Source organism: Leucopleurus acutus, assembly GCF_964270905.1.
Source record: "Leucopleurus acutus genome assembly, chromosome: 13".
Classification (NCBI taxonomy): domain Eukaryota; kingdom Metazoa; phylum Chordata; class Mammalia; order Artiodactyla; family Delphinidae; genus Leucopleurus; species Leucopleurus acutus.
This window is the reverse complement of record NC_139155.1, coordinates 43,932,471-43,947,538: the sequence shown is the minus strand read 5'-3', so window position 1 is coordinate 43,947,538 and position 15,068 is coordinate 43,932,471. Positions and strand designations below refer to the sequence as shown.

At 39.8% G+C, this 15,068-nt stretch overlaps 1 protein-coding gene across 3 annotated transcripts in view; it reads right to left on the bottom strand.

Annotated features, from left to right (window-relative positions):
* B4GALT6 (beta-1,4-galactosyltransferase 6) overlaps positions 1-15,068 on the bottom strand; it is a 65,303-nt gene that overhangs the window by 36,765 nt on the left and 13,470 nt on the right. For 2 of the 3 annotated variants that reach the window (XM_082853676.1, XM_082853674.1), the window contains exons 2-3: positions 10,403-10,519; positions 2,793-2,906 (exon numbers count right to left, since the gene is read on the bottom strand). In XM_082853676.1, the coding sequence (XP_082709802.1) occupies positions 2,793-2,906; positions 10,403-10,519 (231 nt within the window). The remainder of the gene's footprint in view (positions 1-2,792; positions 2,907-10,402; positions 10,520-15,068) is intronic. The other variant, XM_082853675.1, reaches the window with a different exon arrangement.

The window sequence follows — 15,068 nt, the reverse complement described above, 5'->3', positions numbered from 1 at the left end:
CCACACATTTCTCCTAGGTTTCTCACTCCCTTGATCATCGTAAAATCTGGCTCCATCATTCAAAGAAATGAGGAAAAGGAAAGGGAACAGCAAATTAACGTCTACCAAGCTTCAAGCACTGTGCTTCTCTTTATCCTCACAACACTGTGAAGTGGGCATATAATCCCAGATTTTACAGATAGGCAAACTGAGGCTCTACTTTGCAGTGGTCACAGGACTAGTGAGGGGGCTCTCCAGGATGGCTCGTGTCAGGCCCCTTCCCAAGGAGTTATCTGTATGAGGGCATATTTTCTACTAAACCATCATCCCATCAGGCTGGCCACAGCTAATTGGACAAGGAATTGGTGCTGGACCCAAAGCCAGCAGAGCCATGAGGAGGCCTTCTGTGAAAAGGTAGCTGGCCAAACGGGTGTGATCCTCTCTTGCAGAAGAATGCAAGACTGATGGGAGCAGAGGGGAGGAGCAGGTCACCAAGACAGTCAGCGAAAGGCAGTGAGAACAGCCGCGACACAATCTTTCAAGCACGTGACAGGAGCATTTATGAGTTACGGGGCCAGGGGAGAGGAGGGCAAGGCCTGGCAGGCAGACTCTCTGAAACAGACTTCAATTAGTACCCAGAAAGCACTAATTAAGAAAATGGCAACTAAACCAAGAACAGAAAGATTTCCTAAAACTATAAATCCTTGAATATGCAAATTATGAAAATGAAATTACTGTAATCAATATTTCAACAGAATATTACACCCAGTGGTCTCAGTACTACACAGACAAAAACATTCGTTTTTAGAAAGCCAAGGCTGCAGTGACAAAGTAACGACAAATACATAGCCACAAAAACCATAGCTTCATTCTCTATTACGGGACAGCAAGGAGGTAACAATATTAGAATCAGCTGAGAACTTTTTCTTAAATACTCAGGCCCTGCAGCTAATTAATAAAATGAGAAACTTAGGGGTTGGGTCCCAGAATTATGAAAGCTATGGTGCAGCCAGGATCAATTCTAGATCAGTGGGTCTGTGGCCCAAGGATCACCAACATCAGCATGACCTGGGAACCTGTCAGAAATGAAAATTCTCAGACCCCACTCCACATCTACTGACTTGGAAACTCTGAAGGTGGGCCCCGCAATGTGTGTTTTATAGGGCTGTCCAGTGATTCCGATGTACCCTGAAGCGTGAGAACCATGGCCTTAGATGATAATAAAAGGTGAATCATACTTTTTATTACAGATATCTCTATCAACAACATACTGAAAAAAATCCTACAAACATGACAGGCAAAGACTAACTTCCTCAATAAAGAAAAGTAACATAAAGACATAAAAAACACACCTTAGATACTGAGGACATTAAGACACGTGGATAAATAAGCAATTCAAAATAACGTTTATTTGAATTTTAATTACATAAAAATCAAGATACTAACTTATATGTACAAAGTATGCTTAAAATCAGAGGAGGGAGACACAAACAATAAAAGCTGCAAAATAACAGCCATGTGGCTTCTGACTGATTATAGAGGTTTTTTTAAACGATAATGTATTATCTTCATAATTTTGAAAAAAATGTTTAAAATACAGTTATCTTGATCCCTACCTCATATTATACACGAAAATTCAAAACAAAATTGTAAAATTATTGGAAGGAAATAAAAGAGTATTCGTATGGCTTTCGGGTAATAAGGAAAGCTTTCTTAAGACCAAAACAAGCAAAAACCTTAAATAATGTGATTGATACACTTAGAAACATAATTTTAAACATCTATAAAATAAAAGACTCCATAAACAAAATGAAAAGACAAGCCAATTGCAACACATATAGCAGACAATAGGTCACTGCTGGAATATATATAAAGAACTCCCACTGATCAATACAAAAATCTAATTAACCAATAAGGAACCGATAAAATGGTAACTGAGTCACAGGAGAGAAAACTCAAAACTACTCACAAACACAGGAAAAGTCACTCAAACCCACCAGTAATGAAGAAAGTAAGAATTGAAACAAGATACCTTTTTTGATTTGTCATAATAGCAAAAAGTGTTTTATCTATAAGAATAGCAAAATTTTTAAAGTCCATCAATATCAAAGTGGTGCATTCACGCTTTGCCCCTGGGGATATAAACTGGTACCGCGGCTGTGGAGTGCAACCACACCAGCCTACCTAGCAATTCCACTTTTAGGCATGAACCCTCAAGCACACATGCACAGGGAAATCTGTATGATGTTGTTCCTTACAGCACTGCTTTGTGGTAGCAAAATAGTAGAAACAACCTAAATTTCCATCAGCAGAGAAAAAGGTAAATGAAATGTGGTACATGTATTCAATTATTCAAAGATACACTATAGAACAGTGAAGGGAAATAAACTGATCTCTATGTATCAGCATGGACAGTTCTCAAAAAATAATTAAGAAAGCAAGTTACAGAAGGAAATGTAATTTTAAAATCATTTATATAATTTCTTAAAACCTTTGAAACGTTCTAATTTCCTATCTATGTAAAAGATAGTGTTAAAATCATTTTAAGGATAATTTTAAGAACACACATCAAACTCACAACAGAGGTGAGGTTACTTCTGGGTAAGGCATAAGCTTCTTCTTTAGCTTTTCAATCCTCCTCCCCCTCCCAAAAAATTGCTTTGCACCCCTCTCAAAAGAAAGTCAAATAACATGCTACGTGATATGAATACGAGCACCCCCAATAATGGCCTGAGGGTGGTATGCTCAAACCATGCGATTTCATTTTATTATAATACAAGCAAATAGTTAAGTCAAAAGTAGATGAAACTTACGCATGTAAGGCAGCTTTTCCGGGCAGGGGAGGTATGGCGAATATGTGAAGTTTCCCGGAAGATACGTTGTTGCTTGAACAAGATAATCACTTGAATTATTGCCTTCAGGATAATCTTAGAGAGAGAGAGAAAAGTTACAACCCAAAAATTGTCTTTTGCTTTGCTCCTAGTATGAAATGTGTCACCGTCACTGTGTAAAGACTACAATCTGCAATCTGCAGCAGTACGTAAAAGCAATTATCTATAAAGAACTAGAGAAAAGCAAAATACAGCTGCCGTGACTACTCTCCCATTCACCCTTCACCACTGCCAGACGGAACCTCTCAGCACGATTTCCCCGGGGGAAGCTGGGACAAGTCTGGGGAGCAACAAGGCCCGATCCATGCGTACACACAGAGCAGGCCCATTTGCAACTGTAAGAGAACAGGTGTTTCCACCCTTCCCCCAGCTGAGCCACTTCGAAAGAGGGAGTGACAAAGTGAGAGAGTGGCATGGACATATATACACTACCAAACGTAAAATAGATAGCTAGTGGGAAGCAGCCGCAGAGCACAGGGAGATCAGCTCGGTGCTTTGTGACCACCTAGAGGGGTGGGATAGGGAGGATGGGAGGGAGGGAGACGCAAGAGGGAAGAGATATGGGAACATATGTATATGTATAACTGATTCACTTTGTTATAAAGCAGAAACTGACACACCATTGTAAAGCAATTATACTCCAATAAAGATGTTAAAAAAAAAAGAGGGAGTGAAAGTACACCAGGGGATCCTCTCCAGTATCAAACAGCCCAGGGTGTTCTGGACAGCCACACAGCCACAGCACACTGCTTCCACATCCACAGAGCAGAGGGTGGGAGTAATGTTTTCTCATCGCCTCACACTTGAGAAACTGCGATTTACCCACTCAACTGACTTTTGTAATACAGCCCATTTAAAGTCCTTAAATTAGTCATTCCCAACCCGTGGGCTGCAGTTTCTAGAGAGCCCTGGAGCTGTTATTACATTAGGTCCATTATCTTTAGAGTCAGCAAATTATGGAACACCGAGGGTACGGTTTAGAGCACCAAAGTCAAGTGCTGAGTTCAAATCCTGCCCCAACACGCACTAGCTTTGTGGTACAAAGCAAGAGAACAGAGTTTCTCATCTGCACCTACCTCATGCTGTCGTTTTCAGATTTCAGAAAGATAAGTGTACAAAGTGCCCAGAACAATCCCTAGCCCATATGCATATTCAGGAACTTCAGCTAGGAGTGACTGCTTTAGAAATGAGCCCCTGACTCAACCTGGAACAGTCAGAGCCTTGGGAATTTTAAACTTGGAACCAAGGAGCTCCCATTTCAGTCCCTTTCTGGAACAAAGTTCTGAGATGCAAATCTGGGAACCATGACCTGCCAGCTTCCTGCTATGTAAGAGGAAGTTGGTCTGAGAGAATGAGACCAACATGTGGTGAGTAAGAGATGAGAAATGGAAACCGCTGATTAAACTACCATCTGTCTTCTGGATCACAAACCCTGTACCCACAGGAAATGAAGTTCTAGCAGACACTTTAGGAAAATGTGAAGACTTTCAGTCTTCAGTAATCTGCTCTGATAACAGAGGTATTCCTATCAGAACTGGCCTGCATGCAGAGTGAGAAAGGGGGAGAACGGGCATATGACTTAGAAGAGAGGCCTGTCAGCCAGAGACCAGCAAGCAAAAGGCTGAAGGTCAAAATCACAGCCTTACTGGACTGTAAAAGCTAAACCCTCTCACCGCAGAATCCTGGAAATTGAATATGAAGCATGTGAGAAGAGTCAAAGAAAACTAAACACCTCCCGTCCATGGCTTGGCCTAACATAAATATTCACTCATCATCAGAATACAGTAGATGACAGGAATTCCCTAGCAGTCCAGTGGTTAGGTCTCCACACTTTCACTGCCAAGGGCCTGGGTTCAGTCCCTGGTCGGGGAACTAAGATCCTGCGAGCCACGTGGTGTGACAAATAAATAAATAAATAATAAAGTAAACTGAAGAAATTCTTTAAAAAAAATATATACCGTAGATGGGGATGCAGCCTGGGAGCCAGGATGGCACTTTGGAGCAAAGAGACACACCCCACCTTCAGGCCCACCTTCTGGAAGGGGCCTTGCAGAGCGGAACCCCTTATGAATAAGTGGAAACACCTTACGAACTTGGAAAGGCATCAGTAAGGAGGCTTTAAGGTAAGTGTGTTACCAGAAAACCCCAACATGATAAATAGGGACCAATGATGGTACAATGGCTAAGGCCTATTCCACCAGGAAGTGAGAAAGCCCCAGTAACAGAATCCTCCCCAATGCCTTTCTCCAGAGGAGCCCTGGAAAGCATTTGATAAGGAAAATCCTCTAAGACAAAGGAGGGGGAGGGATTCAGTGGACATTAGCTGTTTTGTACGCCAAGACACACAGGGACGGACTAACACCACGGAAACCCCTCTAGGAGCCCATACTCTATATCTCACCCATAGGTATCTGAAAGATTTAAAGATACTAAACATAAAATAAGTGTAAGGAAGTCCAATAAAGTTCTGATTCTTTTTTTTTAAATCCCTTTAAAAATATATATCTAGATATATATCAAATTTCAAGTTATAGTAACAAAAAATAAAAGTTCTGCTTTTATGGGGACTCCCACTATGTTAGCCAAGCATCTACTCTACACAATGCATTTGTAGGAGCTGAAAACAGAAGATAGATAAGCTTGTCCCTGGGAGTGCACTGCCTTTATGTGTTCCAAAGGCAGTGTGTGTGCTCATTTTCATATAATCCTGAAGAAGATAAACATTAACACTCACGCATTCCTAATTTCTTAATGTCACGTAGTTAAATTTAAATAAGGGTATTTTCTTACTGTAAATAATTTATTAATTCTTGTCATTAAAGCTTGGGCCCCTTTTCTTAGTCACACATAATTTATAGACTCTATTAATCCACACCTAACTCACAGAGATTTTAAGCTCTCCAGACATCTCTGCAACACAAACTGTTAACAGCAGCTCCCTTCGGGGAGTCTCATGGCAACAGGAGGGCTGGAGGACTGTTTCACTTTTTATTCTCATGCCAAAATGATTGAATTTTTTTTTACAAAAGAACCCATGGATCACTTTCATCAGTTTTCAAAGAACTAATGTTAAAAAAAAAAAACAAAAAGAACCTTAAAGACATGCAGTATCAGTATATTCATGTCCTTTAAATATGAAGTTTTGGAGCTAAACATGTTATTCTTGGCTACATCATTACAAATGATCATAAGGATCTCAACTTATTGCCAGACTAATAAAAACATCTGTATCCCTTAAGTACTGTGTCCAGTGGTAGTTACGTCATCCCAAAGTATTTTGTATGTAAGGCTATCCACCCCCTTGCCATTAGTCTATAAACTTCTTTTAACTGAAATCAAATTGCCTTTGATTTCTAGCATCTAATAAAGGACCTACAACATAGTAGAAACTTACTGCAAACAAACACTTCACAACTGATAATATAGCCAACAATGATTTAAACTTTTGGAGACTCTGATGTAATAAACCCACAAAATCGTTATTCCTACAAAAGTGGTGAGGCCCATGGAGTATAACCCACTGCTTTCAAACTCAGGAGGGTTTTTTTTGTTGTTTTTTTTTTTTCAGTACGCGGGCCTCTCACTGTTGTGGCCTCTCCCGTTGCGGAGCACAGGCTCCGGACGCGCAGGCTCAGCGGCCATGGCTCACGGGCCCAGCCGCTCCGTGGCATGTGGGATCTTCCCGGACAGGGGCACGAACCCGTGTCCCCTGCATCAGCAGGCGGACTCTCAACCACTGCACCACCAGGGAAGCCCCCAAATCAGGAGTTTTAAAAGGTGATGCATGACAATGCACTGAAGGCTGATCCACCACAACTGCTGTAAAATGTAGACATTATTTCATCTAATGAATGGATGAAACCACACTGAGACCTGGCCCCTGCCTTCTTCCTTCCAGAGCCACACCAAACGAAAAGGAAACACAATGAAAACTGCTGGACAAGTCCCCTCTTCAGCTCTCACTGGACCTTAGGAGAACAAGACCAAAGGAGACCTCTCCAGGGCTTTGGTTTCCCTGCAAAAGGCAGCTTAAAGCAGGTAACAGAAACTCAGTGAGCATTCCAGTCTATTTACTGCTAGCCTGTCATGTCAGTCTGGCGATGTCTGTGGGCCTCTGACCATGCATCCACCAAATGAGGAAGTGTGCTGGGTTATTTCTAACAAACCTACCAGCTCTAACACTGCGTGACCCTTGTCATCTGTTTTGATAACTGCTCACTGAATACATTTTGTTTTCTTAATTTGACTGACTCCGTGGGCTACAAGGCAAGGCACCATTTGATTATAAAAGAACATGGTTTCTTTACAAAAATTTTACATACATCTCTTTACACTTGGTGCTTCAGAACGTTCAGGCACAGGGTTAAAAACTCCTTTTTGGAATCAAATGTACTTAGAAATATCACAATTTGCCACTAAGTGTTAAATATTATGTTTTTTGCAAACTATTTTCATTGGCATATAACACTGTTAGTTTAAGGTGTACAACATAATGATTTGATACATGTATATATTGTGAAATGATTACCACAAGGCTAATTAACATCCATCACTTCACACGGTTAGAGTTTTTTTTCTTGTGATGAGAATTTTTAAGATCTAATCTAAGTGATAATTTTCTTTTTTATTGGCCATGCCGAGGGGCATCTGGGATCCTAGTTCCCCGACAAGGGATCGAACCCATCTGCACTGGAAGTACAGAGTCTCAACCACTGGACCGCCAGGGAAGTCCAAGTGATAAATTTTAAATGAGTCAATACATGTTCATCAACTCTCCCCTGGAGCTCAATTAGCTCTTTGTAAACCTTAGTGTCCATTATCTCCTTTTTGGCAGATTTCATCTGTACAAGTCTGTGCAGAAATAAATCACTGCATTATAAGTAGCTATTTACATTTCCATCTCTCTCAGAAACCTAGAGATCTTCATGTAAAGGGAGGATTTTTTTTTCTTTTGGTAGGAATCCTTTATTTTTGAATAGTACTATTTGCCTTTTACAATGAATGCTAAATGCCAGATCTTCATTTTATTCTAATAGTTCTATGAAACAGCGTAGATGAAAAAGCTGGGCATAAAGAGCTTGCTGAATCTTTTAAATATACGATAGCTAGTTGGCATAAGAACAAGTGCTAGATCCAGAGTCTTCTGATCCCTAAACCAGAGAACATCAGAAGTCTGAAAGACAAGCTCTAGTCCTGGTTGACTAGTTACTAGCTGTGCAGCCGTGGGTCAATCACTTCGTCTGGGGCCTCAGTTTTCCCAGCTGTATAATAATGGGGTTGAAGTAGGTGATCTCTAATGGTCCTTCTAGTTCTAAAGCTCCAAGATTATTTTCCCTAAAAAAGGTAATGTGACAACGTGGAAGAAAGACTATGCTGTTTAAAGGCACAGTTTCAGGAGGATGTTTTTCTTCATCTTGTATCTCTAATATCTAGCTAAGCATACCTACACTAACTACTCAAGATAAATGAACACGGCAGAACCTCACAGTTGCCTATTCAAACTCCATTTTCCCTTTCTTCCTTGGTAACAGAACCCCAATTTCATTCAGGGCAGCAGGGAGCCCAGCTCAAAGACTATCATTCCCAGGTGTCCTTACAACTAAGTTCTGGCTAGTGAGACGTAAGCGGAACTACTACATGGGACTTCCGGGAAGGCTCCTTACAAAGGGGGCACTCTATTTCTTCTTCTTCCCTCCCTTCCATCGCTCCTTCTAATGACCCAAGGGCAAACATAGAGACTGGAGACCCACAGCCATCTTAGCCTGTGAAGCTACATGACAGAGCAGAAGTGGGAAAGTGTGTGAAGACTTTCTCCACAACAGAAACAGTCCTCCATCCAGACTTCTTTTGTACAAGCCTCATGGGTTTAAACCACTGCAGGCAGGTTTCTCTTACAACCAAACCTAATTCCTAACTGATACAATAACTGACGGTCTCCTGAGAAGAGCTGCACCATCAGTAAAGGAACCATGTGAAAATTTTCCAAAGGTTCATAAAAAGCACACTTTCATCAAAGGATGCACTGGTTGTTCGGTCTTCACTGCAACTACGACTTGGTGAGGGGAAGAGAGGATTTCCTTTTTTTCAGCTGTGGGATGCTGCAGTGGGGTTGAGGGCAGGGTTGTCTTGCCCAAGTAACCAGTTCTCCTAATCAAAAATGCAACATTCATGCATATAACTTATTCATACTCCAGGAAAATAACCTGATTAGGCACAGATTTTATTAGCACTCACTTATACAAATACAGTAACTTAAAGATGCTTAATACTTCAGGTGAATGAACTTTTAGCGAATACCTTCACATCAACTTATTCAACCAGGACAAGTCTTAGCGAAGCTTTTAAAATGTTTAAACTTCTCCTAAAATTGACCTACTGTTCAGAGGACCAATTAATGCAGAAGACCAGTTCATGAGACTTATACCGTACTATTAAAATATCAGCTCAGATGAGACAGTCTTTCTAAAGGAAATTTCTTTAAAGTTAAAAGGAAGAAGAAAATTAAGAGTGTTTGATTGGCGGCATCATAATACAAATCAGGCAAATGACTAGGACAGATTTTGCAGAAGCATGTGTGACATTAAATTAAGAATCAATGTCACAGTCTTGAATTTTTAGAAGGGTCTAAAAGTATTACCCATCTTAACGCCCATTTTAAGAAAATATACCTATGGTTGGGAGATAGGGACTTCCTATTAGGGTGTGGCGATATGTGTGTGTGATTTACAGTGGCACAATGAATGAAGAACTGTTGACATAAGTCTTTCACTTTAACTGTTTAAAATGAGAATACAGTGGATGCAACAACTGATCATCAGCCACTGAACCCTTTAAAATAACAGCCAATTCTACTTCAGGAAGACAATGTGGAAACACTGCCAGAGAAGAGCACAAGCATCCTCCCACAGCAGTTGAATCTATTTACATCATTAAATCACTAGTTTGGCCTATTACACAGGTTTTAACCTCATGTGATTCTGATGGAGATTCTTCTTCCAGATTATATTTTAAAAAGACAAGAGCAGCTACTGATTTCCAATTTTATATGATTTCTCTCATTAGCCCCTAAAAAGGCCATACAATTATTAAGACTCTTCTATAACTAAAAGCAAGTACTTTCTAGACATAGCTGGGAAAGCATCTTAGGAATTAGAATGGGCATAAAGAAGATGGCAGTATGGCTAAGATAAATTACTCTCTTTGTGGGTAATTTCTTTTCAACACAGTAGGCAAACTGAAAAAGTACAAGCTGTTTTTCATATTTTAAGTTATGTTTGCAAGAATTAACTTAAGTATCTTTATACAAAACCCTCATCACCTTGGTGATCATACCCTTATATATATCCTAGAATACATGACAGTCCCGACTCAAGCAGTGAAAGACCCTCGCAGTGCACTTAGTAGGAGACCTTCATCTTTAACAGGAAGGTACTTGGAGGCAGAACCAGAGCTGAAGAGATTTGGTTTACTGATTTATGACTCTAAGGGTAAGAAGTGGAAGCAAAGCAAAATTAAACAGGAAGCAGTCTTACCTGTACCATTGAGTGTAGTGTTTTTATTTGTGTACAGCCTGATCATATGTCCTATTGTTTTTACATTCTCTCTCAACATTATTCCTCGAGCTTGTACCATAAAGAGATATGTGTTGGCTATAAAGGAAAAAAAAAAAAGAGAGAATGTCATGACTCAATAAACTTTTAAAAAATTTTTAAAAATAATATTCAGAATTGAGGAACTGCCCAATAGACCCAAACTGACTCAATTAGTACATCCAAAGGGAAAAGAGAAATATAAAATGACTATTTCCCATTATCAAAAACTTACAAAAACAAACTCTTTTTAAAAAAACAACAAAATGAAAAAATTAAAGTAGTAACATCCATCCATCAAACAGAATGAGACTAAATGAACAAACTGAAATATCGTAATTCCTTTATCCACAGATGATTTTCTACTATAAAATATACTTAGAAATTTCGAAGAGGCATTGTTTTATAAGTATTCAACCATATACTCCTAAAATTCACTTTCTCTAATTCTATATTAATTCCCTCAAACCAAAGACTCCACAAAGGTGAGGATTCCATCTTGAATCATAAATAGATCATAAATCAATATCTCTAGTATGGGTGTGGATCTTGCAAATTCTCAAGCCGTTGGAGGGGCATAGTGTAGAATGATCTAGAATCAGTATCACTTTTTGTAATTTTTCTTAAATACTTGAACTTTTACACCCCCTTTCAATCACAAATCTACCTACCAGGACTGTAAAAGGAGATAAAATCAAAATCAATGTGGCAATTTCAAGCTGTTAATCTAATTCTCCAGAGTAAGTGCTTCAAAAATAATTTCTAATCTCCTCCTTCGGGAGAAACTGGTAATTTGACAAAGATTACAAAAATCCCTGTCTTTTGAGATGGCAAGCCTCCTCAGACAGGCACAGAAGTCAAGTCAAAAGACCTTTTCTTTTTTGGTCCTGATTCTGCTACCATGGGCAGCTCACTGGATCTCAGTTTCCTCAACTAAAACTGGCAGTACTGCACTAGGTTTCTCTAAAGCCCCTTCTACTCTAACTTCTCCAAGCATGAAGCTAAAAATCATGAACTCCATTCAGACAAGAGGAGGAAGCTCACTTTCATGGCAAAACCACGAAACTGCAAGGCTCGGTTAATGGCTCTTTCAATTTTAAGGTAAGCTGTCTCCCAACACAGTAATGACACTCTCGAAAACTGAATGCTGAATGAAAAAATCAAAAGTGCCGACTCATTTTCTGGGCCCAGTTCTGCTTCTTCGACATGGTACAGAGAAATGAGCAAAACGTTTGCTACCTCCTTTCCCATTTTTTTGAAATTTGAACTTGCTCAAAGTACAAATGAACAGAAAATAGATAACGAGAGTAGAGCAGCAGAGTGTATTAACACTCTTTCTCTCACCTTCAAGCCATAAAGGAGAGAGAAACAGAAATCCAGGTTCCACATAAGCTTTACCTCAATCATTTTTAGTAGACTGTCCACATCCTCTCTAGAAAGCAGTCCTATAATTAGATTTAACTTGTTTAGGCTTGAATTTATTATACCAGGGTTACAAGCCCCACAAGTTTTTATTACATTTTTGCTTTCTAATGGACTTTAAAAGACAAACGAGACAAAGTGAAGAATGAAAACAAAGAGAACAGCCAACCAAAAATGTGGGAAAATGTTCAAGAAAAGCCAAAGTAACATTAGCAGCTCTACCTAAACCAAGATCTCAAGTTCAACTGAAATGATGCAGGAAAAGAAAATGAATGTCAATTGATTTACAATCTCTCGGATCATTTAATCCTAAAGTTATACACGCAATCTGTTATCAGTGGTGTAAATATCCTAAATATTTGTTATGCACCAAACTGAAAAAAAAAAAAAAGACCTGTCATGGAGAAGCAGGACTGAGCCAAGGGTTATTAAGTGAAGACCAGTACTGATTCCCAGCCTTGGAAGAAACAGTACTGGCCTAAGCAAGGATATGCTAGGTGAGAACACATGTGCCTCACTGTCTGTCCTGGAAACAGAACTTTTAAAAACTATGTAGCTTTTACTTTTAATTAACACACCTACTCTTATAAAGAAAATGGTTTGAATCTTGAAACCAAGTCAAATTTAAGAAACAAGGAAAACATCCAGTACAGAAAAGGATAATCAAAGTCAAATTTTCCTAAAAACTTTCAAAATATCAGGTAACAAAACCGTTACGAAAATTTATCACTGATGGCACCTGTGACAAAGGTGAATCATTTACCAAAAGACTGCATTTACCGTTCATTAGATGGATGGAGAAGAAATAAAGTGAGACACCAAGCTCTCCAAATGGAAATCTATTAGTTTATTTTAAATCATTCACAGCTAACTGAGTTACATTCCTTAGGTTAATAGTCCTCACGGGTTTAATCCCTAAAGATCAAAACCCATTAAGGAATGAAGCTGTGTTTAAACAGAGGCATTGTTAACAGGAGCAAGGCCATGTGTCAGAGTTTCAAAGCCCAAGAAACCAGCACTGAATGGTCCAGACTGTCTGATTACCAAACATCATGAAAGTCCAGTAATCCACACTCAAATAACTATACTTGCCTGCTAATTATCATTACTATAAAATATAATATCTTATTGGCAAGCCTGGAAATCCTGGTCTAAAATTTCTATTCCAACTTACAAGAGACTACATTTCAGAAAACAAAGAGGGAAATCTTTCCCATCCTTGCCCTTTGGTCTCAAGACAACTCAGAAACACACTAAAAAATACCACTGGTTAATTAAAATGATGCCATGTTCTCTAATTTAGTTCATTTGCTATTTGCCTCTGCATTGTGAGACATAAATTTAACTTCTTTACCTAGTCTGTTTTCCAGGGGGGAACAACTACAACTTAAAGGAAAAAAACTTTCAAAAATCAACAGTTTACAACAGCTTCTAGGCATCCTACCCTGGGTTTGTGTGGAAAGATTTATGAACATGCCTCATTCTCAACTTAATAAAACTAAGGAGTACATTTGCCATAAAGCTGTGTCTCTCTACCTCTTTCCACACGCAGCTTTGCTCATTGAAAGCACGCTGTGTATTCAAGCCAAGGAGACTGTGCCGTCTGCAGTGATCTGGAAAGACTTCCTGAGCACTGAAGGACTCAAATACAACATCCCTCTGATCCCGACATCCATGTTTCTAATCGTCACAATCTCCAGGTCCTTTAACAAAACCAGAAGTCAACTACAGAGCTGACTGTGAGGGAGACTGTGTTGGTTAGGCATTCTCACACGCAGCTATAAACGCAGTGCTGGAGCTAAGAAAGACAAGGTACAAATACAATTTGGGGAGACACTCACACAAAAGTAAAAGTAGGAACCATGGTGGTGAATTACCACAGGAAAAATTATCTAGAAAGGAGATAAGAAGGTGAAGTTCAGACCACAAATAGGAGACACAAAGATAAAAGACCCCGAGATGAATTAATCTGAGCTTGAACATGGTGAAGAAGTCACTGGACAAAAGAAAAGGGAACGGTCAACCACGTCAAATGTCACCACACAGGCTAACAAGAAAGACTAAAACACAATAGCTTAGAAAATAAAAAAAACTAATACCTAGTGCATACTCTACTGGGCATCCTTAGAAGTTCTTTACATAAACTAATCTATGTAACCCTTACAAGCAACCCTATAAGCTAGGTACTAATATTCCCATTTTACAGATAAGGAAATTGAAGCATGGAGTTAAGGGACTTGCTCAAGGTCACACAGTTATTGGCAAGTAGTGGAGCTAGAATTCACCCACCTCAGCTCCAGCAACCCAGCTCTTCACCACCATCCCAGTTAGCCTTGAAAAAAGCTATTAGATCACAGTCAACCTTCAAGAGAGCAGTTTCACCCAAATAATGGAAACAAAAGGAAACTAATAAGGAGTTGAGTGGATAAAGTGGAAGCAGTCCAGTTTTAGAACAGGTAAGTGAGAGCAAGGTCAAGGGAAGTTTTCTTGTAACAGGAGGGACCTGAGCATGACTGTGGCCTGAGTGGAAGGAGGAAAGATGAATTTTAAAGCGAAGGCACTAAGAGAAGTAAGAGGAAGGAGGGAGAAGCACATTTCCGTCGATAGGACAGTATAAGCAGAGGCTGTGAGGTGCACAGCTGCAAAGGATATACAGGGATAAGCGATCCAACTTGAATAGTGTTGGCAGCAATGGAAAATAAGTTGTAAAGGTCCAAATGGACGAATGGGGTGAAAAAACAGAAAGAAGAGGGGACTAGAGCTCATTGTGAAGATGAGAAGTAACATTAATGAAGGTGAGAAAGTGCCAGACGTGGAAGGTTAGAAAGACTGGGGTCGGGAGAGAGAGCACACCACAGACATGGGGACACCCAGGCATGGTCAAGCAAGGAAAGATGGAAGACGAGAAGCAGACTACCTGATGGTCACCACAGGACGCCAGCAGGGGCAAAGCGGAGCAGAAACGCTCTGAATTGAGCATAACCGCCGAAAGCATCCCAGGGGGGCAGAATGTTCGAGAGCACAGATTTCTGAAGGGAAGGGAAAGGAATTAACATTGAGTAACTACATTCGGCAGGCACTGAGCTAAATGCCATATATAAATATACTTAAACACACATATAATTACATTTCACTTAATTCTTATGTAACAGGTTGAATGGAGGCCCCCAAAGATGTGTGCACATCC